The sequence below is a fragment of the Phyllobates terribilis genome, unplaced genomic scaffold, assembly GCF_046119375.1.
Source record: "Phyllobates terribilis strain yellow unplaced genomic scaffold, ASM4611937v1 Scaffold_4__5_contigs__length_816908805, whole genome shotgun sequence".
NCBI classification, from domain to species: domain Eukaryota; kingdom Metazoa; phylum Chordata; class Amphibia; order Anura; family Dendrobatidae; genus Phyllobates; species Phyllobates terribilis.
Window position 1 is genome coordinate 469,113,225 of NW_027362764.1, and position 18,635 is coordinate 469,131,859.

Consider the following 18,635-nt stretch of genomic DNA (forward strand, 5'->3'; position numbering starts at 1 on the left):
GAATCACCCGATCTATCAATATAAAAAAAGAATTAATCCGATCAGTGCACGGCGTAACAACAAAAAAAATCTAAATCCCAGAATTACTTTTTTTGGTTGCCACAACATTTCAATAAAATGCAATAACATGCGATCAAAACATCATATCTACCCCTAAATGGTATCAATGGAAACGTCACCTCACCCGGCCCCAGATCCCGAAAAATGGAGACGCTACGGGTCTCGGAAAATGGCGCCATTTTTTTTTTTTAACAAACTTTGGCATTTTTTTCACCACTTAAATAAAAAAGAACCAATACATGTTTGGTATCTACAAACTCGTAATGACCTGGAGAATAATAATGGCCGGTCAGTTCTAGCATTTAGTGAATGAACATGTAAAAAAAAAAAAACAGTGGAATTGCACTTTTTTTGCAATTTCACTGCACTTGGAATTTTTTTTTCCGTTTTCCACTACATGTTATGGTAAAACCAGTGGTGTGATTCAAAATAACACATTCCCCAAAAAACAAGCCCTTAGACAGCCATATTGACAGAAAAATAAAAAAGTTATGGCTCTGGAAAGAAGGGGAGCAAAAAACGAAAAAGCAAAAACGGAAAAGGGCCGCGGCGTGAAGGGGTTAAAAATGCAGGTCTAAAAATGATTTTGGATTTGCTGTGTATTTGTTGCATTTTTGTAGTGTTTTGCGTGCATTTTTTGCATGTGTTTTTAGACAGCAGTGAATGCTATAGAGATAGATGATAGATATACATACAGTGGTGTGAAAAAGTGTTTGCTTCTTTCCTGATTTCTTATTCTTTTGCATGTTTGTCACACATAAAATGTTTCAGATCACAAAACAAATTTAAATATAAGGCAAAGATAAGACAAGTAAACACAAATTCAGTTTTTAAATTAAGGTCTTTATTATTAAGGGAAAAAGAAATCCAAACATACAGGGCCCTGTGTGAAAAAGTGCTTGCCCCCTAAACCGAATAACTAGTTGGGCCACCCTTAGCAGCAACAGCTGCAATCAAGCATTTGTGATAACTAGCAATGAGTCTTTTACAATGCTCTGGAGGAATTTTGGCCCACTCATCTTTGCAAAATTGTTGTAATTCAGCCACATTGAAGGGTTTCCGAACATGAACCACCCTTTTAAGGTCATGCCACAGCATCTCAATCGTATTAAGATCAGGACTTTGACTAGGCCAATCCAATGTCTTCATTTTGTTTTCCTTAAGCCATTCAGAGTTGGACTTCCTGGTGTGTTTTGGATCATTGTCCTGCTGCATAACTCAAGTGTGCTTCAGCTTGAGGTCACAAACAGATAGCCCGACATTCTCCTTCAGGATTTTTTAGTAGAGAGCAGAATTCATGATTCCATTTACCACAGCAAGTCTTCCAGGTCCTGAAGCATCAAAACAGCCACAGACCATCACACTACCACCTCCATATTTTACTGTTGGTATGATGTTCCTTTTCTGAAATGCTGTGTTACTTCTATGCCAGATGTAATGGGACATACACCTTCAATTTTTGTCTTGTCAGTCCACAGAGTATTCTCCCAAAAGTCTAAGCAATCATCAAGATGTTTTCTGGCAAAACTGAGACTGACCTTAATGTTCTTTATGCTCAGCAGTGGTTTTGTCTTGGAACTCTGTCATGCGTGCCATTTTTGCCCAGTCTTTTTCTGGAGTCATGAACTCTGACCTTAACTGAGGCAATTGAGGCTTGCAGTTCTTTGGATGTTGTTGTGGAGTGTTTTGTGACCTCTTGGGTGAGTCATTGCTACGCTCTTGGGGTAATTTTGGACAGCCGGCCACTCCTGGGAAGCTTCACCAGTGTTCCATGTTTTTGCCATTTGTGGATAATGGCTCTCACTGTGGTGTGCTGAAGTCCCAAAGCTTTAGAAATGGCTTTATAACATTTTCCAGACTGATAGATCTCAATCTCAATTACTTTGTTTCTCATTTGAGCCTAAATTTCTTTGGATCGCAGCATGATGTCTAGTTTTAAGGATCTTTTGGTCTACTTCACTTTGTCAGGCAGGTCCTATTTAAGTGATTTCTTGATTGAGAACAGGTGTGGCAGTAATCAGGCCTGTGTGTGTTAAGGGAAATTGAACTCAGCTTCCCAAAGCTGTGATAAATCACAGTTAATTTATGTTTTAAGGGGGGGGGGGAGGGGGCAATCACTTTTTCACACAGGGCCCTGTAGGTTTGGATTTCTTTTTCCCTTAATAATAAATACCTTAATTTAAAAACATCTATCAGACACCCCCATTACTAACCTAGTAATAAAAAAAGAAAAACACACGCACCAAATACTTTATTGAAATAAACACCCCCCTGACACTGTCCCTCATTCATCAATTTATTAATAAGAAAACAGTTCCCATGCAGGTCCGACATAGTCCACCTAGTCTATATGTCTGTGTGTACTGTCTGTCTATATATATTCTCTATCTCTATAGCATTTATTGTTGTCCAAAAACGCATCGAAAATATGTCAGAAACGCAAGTTTTTTCCTCTGCGTTTTTCCTGCCAAGAGATGTAGAAGTGGTGCAGAAATGTCTTCATCCAAATACTCAACGTGTACACGTATTTGTAATGTTCAGATTTCCTCTGTAAAACAAAGTTAGATACTGTAGATATAAGATGATATTCATTTCCCTCTAATATAATATTTTGTCTTTAGCCTCTGAATACACTGACAGCACACTGTATACTTCAGCCTGAGTCTGATAAAAAAGTCAATGAACATGTGCATGAGGGTGACTTAGTAATGAGACACTCCAGTTATTCCAGCTCTGTGTCACTTGTAACCCTTGGTTCTTTTTATAGCTGTAGCTGATGTCTGACTCCCACATCTGTCTTTTAGTCTGAGAACATACAAGGTGGGAGTTTTTTTGGAAGGTCACACAGCCCAGTTAGGTTTTCATAGCATTCCATTTTTTTTCTTTTTTTTTTAACATATAATTTCTTATAAACCGCTTATAAGAAAATAGCTTTGACTGGGCAATAGTACTATCCAGTTTTGTATGAAGTCAAACATATTTGTATATACTGTACATAAACCATAGTATGAGTATATGTAGTATTATCAGAATCAAAATTACTACTTTTAAGTCTCAGCCACCAGGGCTACAAAACCAGCCAAAATCCGCTGCTTTGGCAATGATTGAGAGTTTTGAAAAGCGTATAGGACAGTGAACTACGCTGTTCAAGCAACTGAAGAGTTATACCAAAAGCATAGCCCGCTTTGCTACAGTGTTTCTGTAACTCCTATTAATTTCTATTAGTTTCACAAACAATGTAGCAAACCTGGACTCAGTTTTCTGGTAACCCTCACCCATGGTCACTGTGGCCTAGAAGCTGTTGTTCTCATCTTGGCCATAAAAGGCAGATATTGGAATTGCCTAGGACATTATTTTAAATGGTTGTTCCTTCAATCAGGATATCGACCTACCCAAAGTAGAGGTAATAGTGACTGATTGCTTGTGGTCTCGGTGATCTCCTGTTAGAATAAAGCAGCAGTCAAATGTGAACACTACTACTCCGTTCCAAGTACATAGGACCTGCGGAAATAGCAGAGTACAGTGTCTTGCTGTATCCACCAGTTCCGTGAATGAAGCAGCTTGGTGTATGCTGGACCAGTGCTTCACTCATGCTTCACAGAGTCATGGGACTCATACCTATCCTACATTTATGGCATGCCAGGTTGGTGTGTCACAGGAGCACTGGCTTATTTATTTTTTTCTCAGGGCAATTGTCAAATGTCTCAATATATTGGAACCTGTTCATGGAAACAAATTTCCTTTAACTCAATATATAGGAGCATAAAAGGAAATTTGTCTGTAGGGTCAGCACTCCTAAACCATTTACATGGGCATACGAGTCATAGAAAGTTGAATACAATGATAACTTAATATCTGCAATCTGATATCTTATTCCAGAGAAATCCAAGTTTTCCTTATATTTAAATTAGCTGTTAAGATCTATGGGTCTGATACAGATCTCCAAGAGAATCTTCAAGAGAATTACTAGTGTGATCCATGTAATGACTGACATTTTGCTCTCATAATCACACACTGCTCTGCATTGAGTTCAGAACTAACACAGTACAGAAGAGCTAACTTTGTCTTATTACAAACACATTTGCAGCGGCATTTGAACTGTCATAATGCTTCAGCTTCCATTTCAGTCAGTGTGTGTTTGTGTGTGTATGTGCGCATGTGTGTAAATGGGGTGGGGTCAGTACAGCAGAGCTGACTAATATTAGAGGACAGCTGTAAATGTTTATAATCACACAATGTTTAGCTCTGTTGTACTGTGCTAGCTTTGCTGTACTGTGTTAGTTCTGATCATACTGCAGAGCTCTGTGTTCTTATGAGAGTAAAGTGTCAGTCATTAGATGTCTCACTCTGCTAACTCTCCAATTAATTAAGAATAATCTCTGGAGGCAGATTATTAGGGAGATCTATGTCCAGCCCATAGATCCTAACAGCTCATTTACATATCAGAAAAATGTGGATTTCTCTGGAATAAGACATCAGATCACAGATATCAAGGTATCATTTTATTCAACTTTATATGACCTGCATGACCATGTAGACAGCTTAGGTGGCTTGATCCTACTAATAAATTCTCTTTAAAATGGATAAAAAGACTTGTATTACTAAACAAACTGGTATTAACTCTTTAACGACTTGAAAAGTAATTTTGTCCAGAGTTAATTTCAGATGAATGCGATATATGTTAATTTAGACATTTTAGGATAAATACATTTGGTGTGTTTGTCTCCTACTTTATCACTGTATTCAAGAAAAATTTAAATCTTTCTTTACACTCACAGATCATCAATGATCAAATCACAAGTGAAAAGAAGAAAAATGTATCCTTGCCTTTAAAGGGAACAAAGTCTCTGAAGAAAAAGAAGCCCCCTGATGCAGGTATACGATATATCACAAATATAAGTGAAGAGTGAAATGTTGGATCTAATCCAAAACCGCCGGCCATCTCATGTCACCATGTAAAGTAACTATTCATTTTCCTACAGATGGAAATATTACGGCAATTCACATCAATTTGTTTTCATTCATTTAAAGACAGTACTAACTTGTCACAAGGAGAAAGTAAATCGTTTTGCTTCTTTGTTCTGTATAGAAAAAGATATGTAGAGAAACAAACAGTTATAAGCAATGTTTGTTAAATAGAATATCTTAATGTACTATATTTTGATCAGTCTGATATACTGTTTTACCTATAACTATTTATGATATAGAATTTACATTGTAATTATCATATATGGAGTACAATTTATTTTAATATAGCAATGGGTCTCATTAACAAACTAGAGATTTTACACAGATTTTAACTTGGATTAATCCTTAAAATCTGCTTAATAGGTATTATTCTATCCTTTAAAATGGGGTTTCTATAACCCCATTCAAACAACATGGACATTTTTTGTGTGGATTTTTGTCGATTTAAATATCTGCAAGAACATGTAGCATCCTTTTTATTCCTAAGGAACAGCCGGTGGATTAGTAGGACTTATATAATAGTCATATGTGGCTCCTAAAACTGCACATCTATAAAAGAAATTCAAGTGTCAGCCTCAAAATTCTGCCACTGGTCATATAGTAATAATGTGTTAGATTTTAGGTATGCAAATCCACCACGTGTGATCATACCCTAAGCGCTCGTGCACAGGATCATATATACCGGACGAGTGCTATCCGTCATTTTGACGGATGTTGTTCAATGAGGCCGTGCACATGTCTGATTTTTCTCAAAGCATGCACGATTTGCCTCTGATAATCAGATAGCACTCACCCATTCATGACTATGGGTCCGTAAATAACATCGGACCGCACTCAGATGACATCGGAGTGCAGTCCAATTTTCACTGACAGACTGAATGAAGAAGATAGAGAAACTTTTTTTTTTTAATTCTCCTCTTTTGAGAAAATCAGATCACACTCTGATCAAACTTTGATTAGAGTGTGATCAAAGTGTGAGTAGCATAATCGGATCGAAAAACAGTTGTGTGAGCTTACCCTTATGGTGACAATCTAAAAAAATATATATAAAAATATTAAAATAATGTTTTTAGACTCCAGCATTTGTCAGTCTTATTGTATTTTCCAATGTACCAATTGCTACAGGTTCTGCAGATTATGTAAAGCAGATATTTTCTGATATCATAAAATCGATTATTTCTAAGTACCGCATTGGCTTTGAGAGCTTGGTGATGATGCTTTAAGTGTTGTTTTGGATGGCTAATGCTACTGACTACATGTAAAAAAAAGCCTTTGGACATATTCTTTAAAGAGGACCTGTCATCTCTTCTCATATGTCTTTTTGTAAAAATTCATATATAAAATAGCAATTCTGGAGCGTATCAGTACATTTCTAGGAGGAATAGAACAGAACAGCGCAGAAAAAAAGAAGAAAAAAAGCCCCAGAATAATATTTTGATAGAGAATACAGTTATATAATAGAAGTACTGACAGGTTCTATTTAAATATGTACTAATCGGACCTGCTATTATACGCTTGCTGTCCTGTCATTGCTTTTAGAGCGATCTATCCAAAAGACACAGACCCGCAGCTATAAAGAAAAGGTCAAAAAGCTCAATAGAGAAAATACTGAAAAGGCATCTCTAATATTGGTGGAGAAAAAGTCTCTTGAAATAAGAGAAGAAGAGAATTTTATATCAATAGATATTCCAAACTCACAAACTGGTGCTCAAGGTGGCACTCCTATTATTTATTGTGTGGAAGAAGGTGAGGGACCTGTGTGTGTGAATGATGATCTTGCTCAAGCATTGGCACAAACCAGTAGCAAAACTGAGGCCACAGAAGAAATACATGACAGTATTGAAGAGACCGGGGTGGAAGGAAAACTTATTATTTTATTATCTGAAGGTGCAACGAGTGAACAAAGAGAAAAGAAACACAAAGAGCACAAAGCGAAACATGAGATCATATCTGAACAAAGCAAAGATGATAAAATCCAAAATAGAGAAGAAATAAAGGCCGTGCATAGCTCCTCAGAATCATTACTCCTCACAGTCAGTGGTACTGACATATCTGATCGACTTTCTCCATACCCAACTTGTGAGGATACTGATCAAGAAACAACTATAGCAGAAAGGTAAGGAATTGCTATACCCCCTAAAATTATTATTTTGGTTTATTTTAATGTACTAATTTCTGACTACTATTTATGCAGCCTGTATGTGAGGATCCCAAATATGATGATTACAGGCTGCTGGAAGATGTAAAAAGAAAAAGTCATATGATAGCTGGGAGATTTCCAATACAATGTATCTCTCTGAGCAATATGGACCAGATGTGTTTATACATGGAGCAATTGTTTTCATCCTATTGCTCTGCATATTGCCAACTCTTCACAGATCAATGCTGGTGCTCATCTGGAAAACATGTCTGTTGTTTAGTAGTTTTATATTTATTCCTATTACTCACAATGAAATTATTTGTTTGTTTTTATAAATTCTTTAATTGTTGTTAGAATTTTCTAAACAGTTGAACAGGTTAAATGAGCCAAATCACTTAATAAGCCAAATCACTAACTTATTCAGAGATTCTGAGATGAGGAACAGGTTTATGCTAGTGACAAGATAATATTTAATATACAAAGGCCCCTATTCACATAGCACAGCTGTGGGACCTCAGGCTCTAGAGTGAAAGTCACAGGCACTTCATGTGCTGACACATTGCAGCATATTGTAGAGACATAATCCCCTAGGAACATAGCTTAAAGGGGTAAGTCATGCCACAATTAGTCTAATGAAGCATGCCACAGTTGTTTCTGTTTGGTAATTACATACAGAAAGGCATACAGAAAAACTTATCACCAATCTGGGGCTGCCTCATTTAGTTAATAAGAAAGTGGACGGCCCCAAATTGGTGATGTTTCTAAATGTCATCTAGGAAGAAAAGCTCTCAGTAGGGCTCCTACTGTCACCCAAAAGGGCCCGACTTTACATTTACCGAGTGCTGCCTCGAAGTCTACTAAGCTGTTACCGAATGGTAACCACTAATGTTATCATTTGATAACAACTTAGTAATGTACATGTGTAACGTGGCACAGTAGCCGTGGGCGAGGTGCTCGTATTTTACGCCACGTCACGTTACATGAAAGTGTAGATCCTGGCTCATGTAACTGATGTTGCTGATTTGCTAGGACCAGGTGTTGGACAGTTCAACGAGGGAGACCACCATTTGAAAATAAACTTTTTACTAAATAGGAACTTGGTAGGGAATATATACAAGAGATAACGGGTATACAATCTTATAAACGTATCCTTTCGAACTCTAAGCATGTTCCACATAGTTTCCTTTCTTCTCTTCTCTATTGTTCACTATCTTTGCATTTCCTCTTTACTCTTTCTACTTGTCCTCTGTTTCCACTGTTTCGCACTACTTCACCACAACCCAACTCAAATTTACAGTCCTGTTTAGCAAGAATCTTCTACTCACCCCGTGGTTCCGCGCCTTCTTTCCCCTTAGGGTGCCAGTATGGCTGGACTTAGCTTCAAGCTCTCTGACTCTCTTGAACTCCTGTCTGGGACTTTTTGCTCATCTCAAGTATTCAGTGCTGTCTAGGCCTGTTACCTTCAAGAGTTATAAACTATGGACCTTTCTGCTAGGCGTCCTCTCCCAGAACCCCTCACCAATAGATCACTTTGTCTCTTAGTCACTTCTGTTCCGGATCTCGCTATCTCTTTCCTTCGGTCTCCTCTTACTTTAGGGACACTCCAGAATGCAGTAATGCTCACAATGGACCTTAGATCTTCTTTCTATGCACTCCAGGCCCTATCTGACTTTCTAAAAGGAATTTTTCACTTTCCTTTCAACTTAACCCCTCCCACTCTGGGCTATTCCCAAACAGTATCTTCCACTATCCCTACTGTCAAACTACACACATTATCAATACTACTAATAGCTTTTAACGCACATCACAATTCACATTGTACCTCACATTTCACATTACACCACATAACATTTAAACTTGTTTCTTCAAGGGGCAACGTGGCCAGCATGTCCATCTCCTCACATGGTTTACTCAATTAATGCAGAAAGAGAGTGAGATCTCGCTCTTTCACTGCAAGAGCGGCCATATAGGCTTATTGGATCCTGCAGTAAATGCTTTTAGGGACCCCTGTAAACAGTTTTATTGCTATGTGATATTTAGAGAAATCACTAGACTGGGGCTGCCCACTCTTTTAGTGAATAAAAAGGGCAGCCCAATATTGGTGATAGGTACTCTTTAAAGTCCTGTGTGTAAATTGAAATTATTGAATTTGGGTTAAACCTAAAAAGGAAGGTGTTGGAGCATAAATGTTACCTAAAGATGTTGCCTTACCATAACAACCCATGATTATATATCTTAGTAGGGAATAAAGACGTCATAGATGAAGGGTCCCCACTTTTGCTCTGCTGGGCATGTCCCATAAATATATTACATGGATGACCATTTATTTTATTAGCTAAAATGTGTAGCATACCTGGCGGCGTCCTTGCATAGTGGTCCATCTCCCACTGTGCAAGAGTGCGCACTTGATTTCCAGTCCAGACTATCACTCTGGCTTTCCTCCATGCTGTCTGCTTGCCTCTGTTTCTTCTGCTTAAGGGCGGCGCCCGATCACTTCCTGCTTCTTGTAGCTGCTGCGGGCACACCCCTTGTGCGTCCTCAGCCTATTGCTGTCTGTCACCTGGTATTTAACCCAGCTCCTCCCAGGAATCCATGCCTGAGCATTGTGTTCTGTCAGTTGGCATCTAGTCACTGATGTGCCAGGTCCTGTCTATGTTTCCTGCCTTGCGGTATCAGTTCCCGTGTCTGAACTGTGTCCTATCTGAACTATCTTCTAGCCTGTTGTTTTCTGCCTATCCTGGAGGCTGTATTTCCAGGCCAGTGTGAACACGCTCCTAGCCTGTTCTTTCTGCCTTCTAGGGGCCGCATCCCTAGACCCGTTCCTGTATCTTGCCTGTTCCTGTCTGAACTCGCTCCTAGCCTGTTCGTTCTGCCTTCTAGGGGCCGCATACCTAGACCCGCTCCTGTATCTTGCTGCTGTGTCTGTTCTTGTCTGAATACTCTCCTAGCCTGTTACCGGTTTCTCTATGTCCGTACCTTCCCTTTTCCTGCAGAATCTGATCCCGTACCTAACTCCTACTCGTTGTCCCTGTACTCCCATTTGTGAGTTTAGAGTCCACTCGCTACTTCATTGCAAGTATCTTGTGTGTACCTGGTTCTGCCTTTCCCTTCCAGTCTGTTCCGTGTGAACAGAGCCCTGTGCTCTGCCTTGCTCACCGCTCCGGCGGTTCTTACCTGCTCTGCCTTGCTCACCGCTCCTGCGGTTTCTGCTCTTCTCTGCCTTGCTCACCGCTCCTGCGGTTTCCGCTCTGCTCTGCCTTGCTCACCGCTCCTGCGGTTTCCGCTCTGCTCTGCCTTGCTCACCGCTCCTGCGGTTTCCGCTCTGCCTTGCTCGCTGCTCCGGCAGTCTCGCTCTGCTCTGACCCTTTGCTTGCTGCTCCGGCAGTCTCGCTCTGCTCTGACCCTTTGCTCACTGCTCCGGCAGTCTCGCTCTGCTCTGACCCTTTGCTCGCTGCTCCGGCAGTCTCGCTCTGCTCTGACCCTTTGCTCACTGCTCCGGCAGTCTCGCTCTGCTCTGACCCTTTGCTCGCTGCTCTGGCAGTCTCGCTCTGCTCTGACCCTTTGCTCGCTGCTCCGGCAGTCTCGCTCTGCTCTGACCCTTTGCTCGCTGCTCCGGCAGTCTCGCACTGCTCTGACCCTTTGCTCGCTGCTCCGGCAGTCTCGCTCTGCTCTGACCCTTTGCTCGCTGCTTCGGCAGTCTCGTTCTGCTCTGACCCTTTGCTCGCTGCTCCGGCAGTCTCGCTCTGCTCTGACCCTTTGCTCGCTGCTCCGGCAGTCTCGCTCTGCTCTGACCCTTTGCTCGCTGCTCCGGCAGTCTCGCTCTGCTCTGACCCTTTGCTCGCTGCTCCGGCAGTCTCGCTCTGCTCTGACCCTTTGCTCACTGCTCCGGCAGTCTCGCTCTGCTCTGACCCTTTGCTCGCTGCTCTGGCAGTCTCGCACTGCTCTGACCCTTTGCTCGCTGCTCCGGCAGTCTCGCTCTGCTCTGACCCTTTGCTCGCTGCTTCGGCAGTCTCGTCCTGCTCCTCTCTCGCTCACCGCTCCGGCAGTCTCGTCCTGCTCCTCTCTCGCTCACAGCTCCAGGTGGCCTTGTCCTGCTCTTCTCTCGCCCACCGCTCCAGGCGGTCTCGTCTTGTTCTGCTCTTGCTCGCCGCTCTGGGCTCTGTGTTTGTCCACTGCATCTGCGGTTCTGTTCCTGAGTCCCAGTCTGTACTGGGTCCTATCCACTCGGTGCTCCAACCTGTCGTACCTGCCAGTACCTCCCTGCCTGCATACCAGTCGTGCTTACCAGAATCCGCCAGTCTGCATACCAGCCGTGTCTGCCTATACCCAGCAGTCTGTGTGCCAGCCTAACCTGCCTGTTCCTGTATTCCCCTGTGTGGGTCAACAGCCGTGTCCGGGGTCTGTCCTGGAGTAGCACCTGGTCCCTCTGCTCGGTTCCTCCTTGGTGCACTGGCGTCGTATGCCGTCGTGCGACCCTGATCGGGTGGATACTTAGTTACGCCCCTCCAGGCATTCACACTCTGGCACGGTCCAGTGGAATCACTAAATATACACGCACATGCCACTCAGCCCGGGCTTGTGCATTACAAAATGTAATGTCACATTGCAGTAATGCACGGTTGCCTGTGGCCTCCCTTAGAAGTCTACTGGTTTTGCCAGATCAGCTGATCATGATGCTGGCCTCTCGTTAAAAGGCAACCCCTTTAAGTCAGTGGTGTTAATAGAAATTAATTGTGTAGTGCCATATTAGGAAGCATATGCCAAATTTCAATTATACTTCATTCAGCAGACCTTAGATAGAATAAAGCAGCTATATCCCCAGATTTCACTATACAAATAGCATACAAAATAAAATAGATCTTAGACTTAATGAGCCTGGTGTATTTACTTTGAAAATCAATGTCAGAATCATTGTATAATCTTGATATTAAAAAGAACATTTTATGAGAATAGTATAACTCCAAGTGTATCAACTGTATTCAATCTCCACCCACTCAGCCCGACTGACAACTGCAGCTTGAACTGGGCAGTGTGAGAGCTCAGCAGCAGGAAGGAAGGACATTGGGGAGCAGTAAATGAGGCTAGGTGGAGGGACACTGAATAGCTGTCAATCAGGCTAGGTAGGGAAAGGGAATTTTTCAAAATAATTATACCGCCATTGTAATTACAATTTAAATCAGTCTCAAGAGAGCTAGAAGATCTCCTTAAAATGTATACAGTTTGTAATGTGACAGGTTTGTGTTAAACATTTTAACAGAACAGTAGTTGTAGCAAACAATATTTCTATAACACATTTTTTAAAAAAAAAATTTATTTAAATTTCAGTGAATGGAATTGGGTTGGCAAATTAAATTTAGCTTGATAATCGGTGATATACAGTGGGGAAAATAAGTATTTGATACACTCCCGAATTTGCAAGTTTTCCCACCTACCAAGAATGTAGAGGCCTTTAATTTTTATCGTAGGTACACTTCAACTGTGAAAGACAGAATTTAAAAATAAACAACAGAAAATCACATTGTATGATTTTTACATAATTAATTTGCATTTATTGCATGAAATCAGTATTTGATACAATAGAAAAACAGAACTTAAATATTTGGTACAGAAACCTTTGTTTCCAATTACAGGGGTCAGATGTTTCCTGTAGTTCATGACCAAGTTTGCACACACTGCAGCAGGGATTTTGGCCCACTCCCCCATACAGATCTTCTCCAGATCTTTCAGGTTTCGGGCTGTCGCTGGACAACATTGCGTTTCAGCTGCCTACAAAGATTTTCTATTGGGTTCAGGTCTGGAGACTGGCTAGGCCACTCCAGGACCTTGAAATGCTTCTTACAGAACCACTCCTTAGTTGTCCTGGCTGTGAGTTTCAGGTCATTGTCATGCTGGAAGACCCAGCCATGACCCATCTTCAATGCTCTTACTGAGGGAAGGAGGTTGTTAGCCAAAATCTCATGACACATGACCCCATCCATCCTCCCTTCAATGCAGTGCAGTTGTCCTGTCCCCTTTGCAGAAAAGCACCCCCAAAGTGCCCCACTTGTGCAGGTCTACAATTTTGTCCCTGGTGTCCTTAGACAGCTCTTTGGTCTTGGCCATGGTGGAGAGGTTGGATTGTGATTGATTGAGTGTGTGGACAATGCGTCTTTTATATAGGTAACAAATTCAAACAGGTGCAATTAATACAGGTAATGAGTGCAGAGTAGGAGGGCTTCTTAAAGAAAACCTAACAGGTCTGTGAGAGCCAGAATTCTTGCTGGTTGGTAGGTGATCAAATAATTATTTAATGCAATAAAATGCAATTGAATTATTTAAAAATCATATAATGTGATTTTCTGTTTTTTTTTCTCACAGTTGAAGTGTACCTAGGATAAAAATTACAGATATCTCCATTCTTTGTAGGTGGGAAAACTTGCAAAATCGGCAGTGTATCAAATACTTCTTTTTCCCACTGTATAATGCAAAATTTTCTGAATTTTCAAGTCTGACTTAATTTAGCTATTTTTCTCTTAATAAATATTCATAAATGACAACCTATTATTAAATGTTATATTTTAGTGTGGGGAATAAAGAGGATATACAACTTCTGGTCACTGAAGATGAAGAAGAAGTAGAAGAAGAAGAAATAGAGGAGGAGGAGGAGGAGGAGGAAGAAGAAGAAGAAGAAGAAGTAGACGAAGAAGAAGGAGAAGAAGAAGAGGATGCTGAAGAGGAAACAATAAAAGATTCATTACAAAATGATGAGATCTACCACAATGAGCAAACATTTAAGAGACGAGTAACTGACGATGATCTTATAAAAGATGACAAAAAGAAAAGCAGAATAGCCACAAAAGACACAGAGGAGAGCATATCACCAGACGATAGTGACGAAACAACAGGCTGTTTAAATTGCAACGAAGAGGAGCAAGTAAGTGAATACCTTGAAGAACATAAGACGATCCCGATAAAGGAAGAAGAGAGATTATTACTTCTTGGTAAGAAATGATGTTCAGCCTAGAACATGTATATGATGCCCTATGTAATCCCCTAACCACTGCAGCGCACGCCTCCAGCTTGTTTGACTTGTCACGGTTACTCATGTGCAGCTTGTAGTGCTTAGTCAGCTGCCTGCCAGTACCCATATAGCAGGGTTCATAGCTGCAAAAGGTTGGCACAAACTGATTGATAGAAATCTATCCAATACAATTGCTGAATTAAATACGCTGTTACAGAAAGTCTATGTAAAATACAGCCCTGCTACATGGATGGTTATATAGCTTTAATAAACTACAAAACGTTTAGTGCTCAGATAATTCTAGAATATTAATGGCTAATGGGAAGTACTTTATATTGTATGTATATAGCAAATGTTAGTGAAAATTGCTATTGGGCAAGGATTCTCTAGGTACTAACATTCCCCAAAAGAGATCTTATTCCAAATTGCTCATTTTTGCTGTTTTTCTTTTCTGCCATTTTTTTTTTTGCTGCAAAAAACGCTATGGTTAAAAGTTGACTTTCAGACAGTAGAAAAATATGAAACGCATTACATGTTTACTTTATCTTGTGCACCTTCTGTTTTGTTTTATAGAGATATGATTTTATGTATCTGAATGTGGTTCTATATTGACTGCATCCATTCTATGCGTCATTCTGTGCTCTACATATGCTTTACCAATGGCATCGTTTCAAGCTTGTCTTCGTTGCCTGGGATGTTCCAGCATTAGTCCAATATTGTTAAGATAAAACAAAACAAATACTTTCCATGTTTGCATGGAAAGTGGATTTCCAAAATGTGAAAGAAGGAATTAGACTGCTGTGCATGTGGAAGTGTTGGAAATTCTTCAAAATGATGTCAGCCTCTTGTTCATTACTTTGAAATGAAATATGTTTTAGTATAAATCCAACAGGGAGTTGGAAACTGAAAATGAATCAAAAGCATCCCATAAATGGACAGATAATATCATACGGAATAACTTGTGAGGCTACAGATTTGCATTAGCTTGCCCTCTAATACCATGAGCCAAATGACAAAACATCTTTTTCACTAACGTGAAGTTATACACTGTTATACAATGGTGTCGAGTGAATCTTAACAGTATCAATAGAGTTAAAATGTACAATAAATATATAGTAGGAAATTACAAAACCAGTGATACTATTCTGAAAAAGAATGCATAATAATGTTTTCTCTATGTGAGCATTATTCCTATTGCTCATAAGACAATGAGTCAGGTTTCTAGAATCTGTAAATTCAGCTTGCTTCTCGGGTTCCAGGCCTTGAGTTTTTTCACTGTAATTTTATCAATTTTTTAAGAGAATCAAATTGTTCTGGAAGGTGGGGGGACAGATGGTGGGAAGTGACAGTGGAGAAAGTTTTAATTTTTTTCCAATGCATGGCATTAGCAAATCAAATGACTTCTCTGTATTATAGAAAAGCAGGTTTAACTTTTCATTTTACTAAAGTGAGCTCAAAATCTGGTGAAATTCTGTTCTCTGGGAGATAGTGTACATGTGTACCAATATATACAATATTTAATTTGGAAATGAAGCCTTGTGCTGAGATCTTTCCATAGAATAGGTGAATATGCCTGTTTTGTCATTTGTTAGGTCACCATTATATTACAAATATTGGGTAATCATTTTACCTATTTTTCGACTAAATTCTGATTTCTGATTAATTTTCCAATGTACCATAATATGCATCTTAGCAAATCCTCTAGAAATCGTCTGTTTTTATATATTTTGGCCAGGGGTAGAGGAACCAGACCTTCAGTAATCAGCTTATCAACATGCTGACTTCTTATTAAAAGACAACCCCATTAAGCCAGAAGTTTTCCTTTGCTTCAGCCAGGAGCTTTACTATGTACAGAGCATTGTTATTTATCAACTATGTAATCAGATGTCCCTGTGTGCCATGGATACTAGTTACTTGTAAAGGATTAATCTACTAGATGAGGATATAGCTGCTTGATAAATGTTAATGTGCTATAGGAGGTGTGGTGAGACGACTCACTATGCTGCTTTCGGAAGTAGACTCAGGAACCAGGTTTTCTCTGCAGCTTTATTATGTGGTATAAAGCTTTATAACTCCAACAAAAAACAAACACGGCCTTACTGGCAAAACGACAAAACAAAAGATAAACGATAGCACAGTCCATAGGATTCTGGGGTTCGCCCACACTGGTTGTATCACAGCCTTCAGCTTCTTCCTGAGCTATGGCCTCCCAGTCTGGAGACCTTGCCTCACCAAACACAACAACAGAAAAAAAAATAGTGACTGAGCATTTAAGCTTGCCCAGCCACACCCTGAGGGGGTGTAGGGTGAATGACTTTGCCATTCACATAAAACCACACCCTTTAGGGAATTAATCCCCAACATATAACATGCTGGAGGAAAGTTTGTAGGTTTCAGTTCACACAGGCTAGCAGCTGGAGTTACACATGCCTCCCCTCGCATATAACACCAGTGACTCTGTCACAGAGGATAAAGGTACTAATAAAAGGTTAATCTAGAGGCAGACATAGCTGCTTGTAAATGGTTACTGTGCTGAAAGAGGACTTAAATGGAGGGCTACCACCAGGAATTTCAGGGCCCCTTACTGACAAAATTTTCAGGCCCCCTCCGCCGCTCCGGTATAAAATAAAGTCTTTATTAGAATAATTAAAACAATGGAATTTTGTGACCCACTATTTAGGTCTAGTTGGGGGTTTGGAAGTGCAGAGAATGTGAAACACAGAATGCGTTTCAAACACTATACGTGTTCTTAGAATTTATTTTATACCGGAGCTGAATCTTCACTTCAATCTGCGCACCTTGCTTCTACGTCTTGCAGAGACGTGATACTGTGCTTCGTTACATGGAACCCACTGGGAAACCTTCAAGGGTGAGCTGAATATTACTCTATGACTTATGTTCTCCAACTCAGCTCCATCTCCACCCCTCGAACCTTCCACAGTCTCACCGCCCACTCTTGAAAAACATCCAACCATTGGAAACCGCACTGATCAGAAGAATGGGGGAACTTTGCTAGTAAATGCTAGTAAAGGGTTAGTCTAGCAGCTTCTGCATACATTTGCAATCAAAATTATTTAACCCACATTGCAGTTTAGCTTTATTTGCAAAATATGCTAACTTTCTGCTGATTGCAATAACCCAATGAATCAAAAACTAGTTAGCTACTCTAATTACTATAACTTCTTCCAATTTTTCAACTCCTTTATTACAAGCATCTTTAGTATCTTTAGGACTTTGTAGAGCATCCATAGGCTGCTATGACCTGCAAAAAACATGATGCATAACCAGATACTACTGTAGGTTCTGGCAGTGTCCCAGAGGAATCTTAGCCCATTCCTCATTCGAAATGGTTTCCAGTTCACTTTTTAGATTGTGAAGAGTGGTCCAAAAAGTTGAAAAGCGATCATTACCTTGCACAAACAATGAAAAATATAAAAAGATAGCAAAGGCATTGCATCAAATATTCCTAGAAAGACAGTTAAAATCATGATTCACAAGTTCAAAGTTAAAGTAACACAGGTTACACAATCTGGACGTGGCAAAAATAGGAAACTATCAACAGCTGCCACCAGATTCCTGAGAAAGCAGGTGGTCCAAAACTTTCAAGTGACTGCAACAGACCTGTAGCAATATTTGGTGGCAGCAGGCACTGATATTTCAGTTTGCATAGTAAAGCACTGTCACGCAAGGTGTAGGAAAGACTAAGTGCAACACGAAGGGAAGGGGGAGAAGAGGGCCTAACTCTAGGGAAAGGGGGTAGTAGAGACCTCCTAGGCTGACCTTATATCACCCTGTCTCCCCTAACGTCCCTATATTGGTCCCGCACCCATCGCCGCAAAGGAACTTTGCACTGTCTTTCCTTGGCGTTTGGCCCTGGCTAGGGAAGGGAGGGGATGAGCGCTAGTCGAAACCCACTGACAACTAAAGACAACAAGGGGGAACAAACAAGGGAAGATAGCTTAGCTATAGTCGACTTCAAAGAGATGAACACACGTCCTCTTAACTTCAGAAAGGAAGAAGTACTGCTCTTGCTCAAGCTTTCACAAGGGGTCATGTGAATATCGCCAGCACCTTCCTCTAGCAAACAGCAGGTATTTATACACCCAGGTCAGGGTGTTAATTAGCAAGAGGAAGGTAGCCGCTGGGTCCTAGAGAGACAGCTTCTAAGAAGGTGTCTTTAATGCCAACAGAAGAGATCTCCTGTAACCAACTGCAGGGCGACTGTCTGACATACCCATGACAGTACCCCCCCTCTACGAGTGACCTCCGGACCCTCAGGAAAGGGTTTCTCAAGATAAGAGGTGTGGAACGAACGAACGAACCTGGGAGCGTTCACCTCTGATGCTGAAACCCACATCCTCTCTTCTGGACCATAACCCTTCCAGTGCACCAAGTATTGTAGAGAACGATGTTGGAGACGAGAATCTACAATCCTCGAAAACTGGAACTCCAGATTAGCATCAATCA

The 18,635-nt window shown here is 40.7% G+C and overlaps 1 protein-coding gene across 4 annotated transcripts in view; it reads left to right on the plus strand.

The window, feature by feature from the left end:
• MYLK4 (myosin light chain kinase family member 4) overlaps positions 1–18,635 on the plus strand; it is a 291,340-nt gene that overhangs the window by 225,748 nt on the left and 46,957 nt on the right. For all 4 annotated transcript variants that reach the window (XM_073678684.1, XM_073678685.1, XM_073678686.1 and 1 more), the window contains 3 exons: positions 4,839–4,935; positions 6,568–7,144; positions 13,730–14,148. In XM_073678684.1, the coding sequence (XP_073534785.1) occupies positions 4,839–4,935; positions 6,568–7,144; positions 13,730–14,148 (1,093 nt within the window). The remainder of the gene's footprint in view (positions 1–4,838; positions 4,936–6,567; positions 7,145–13,729; positions 14,149–18,635) is intronic.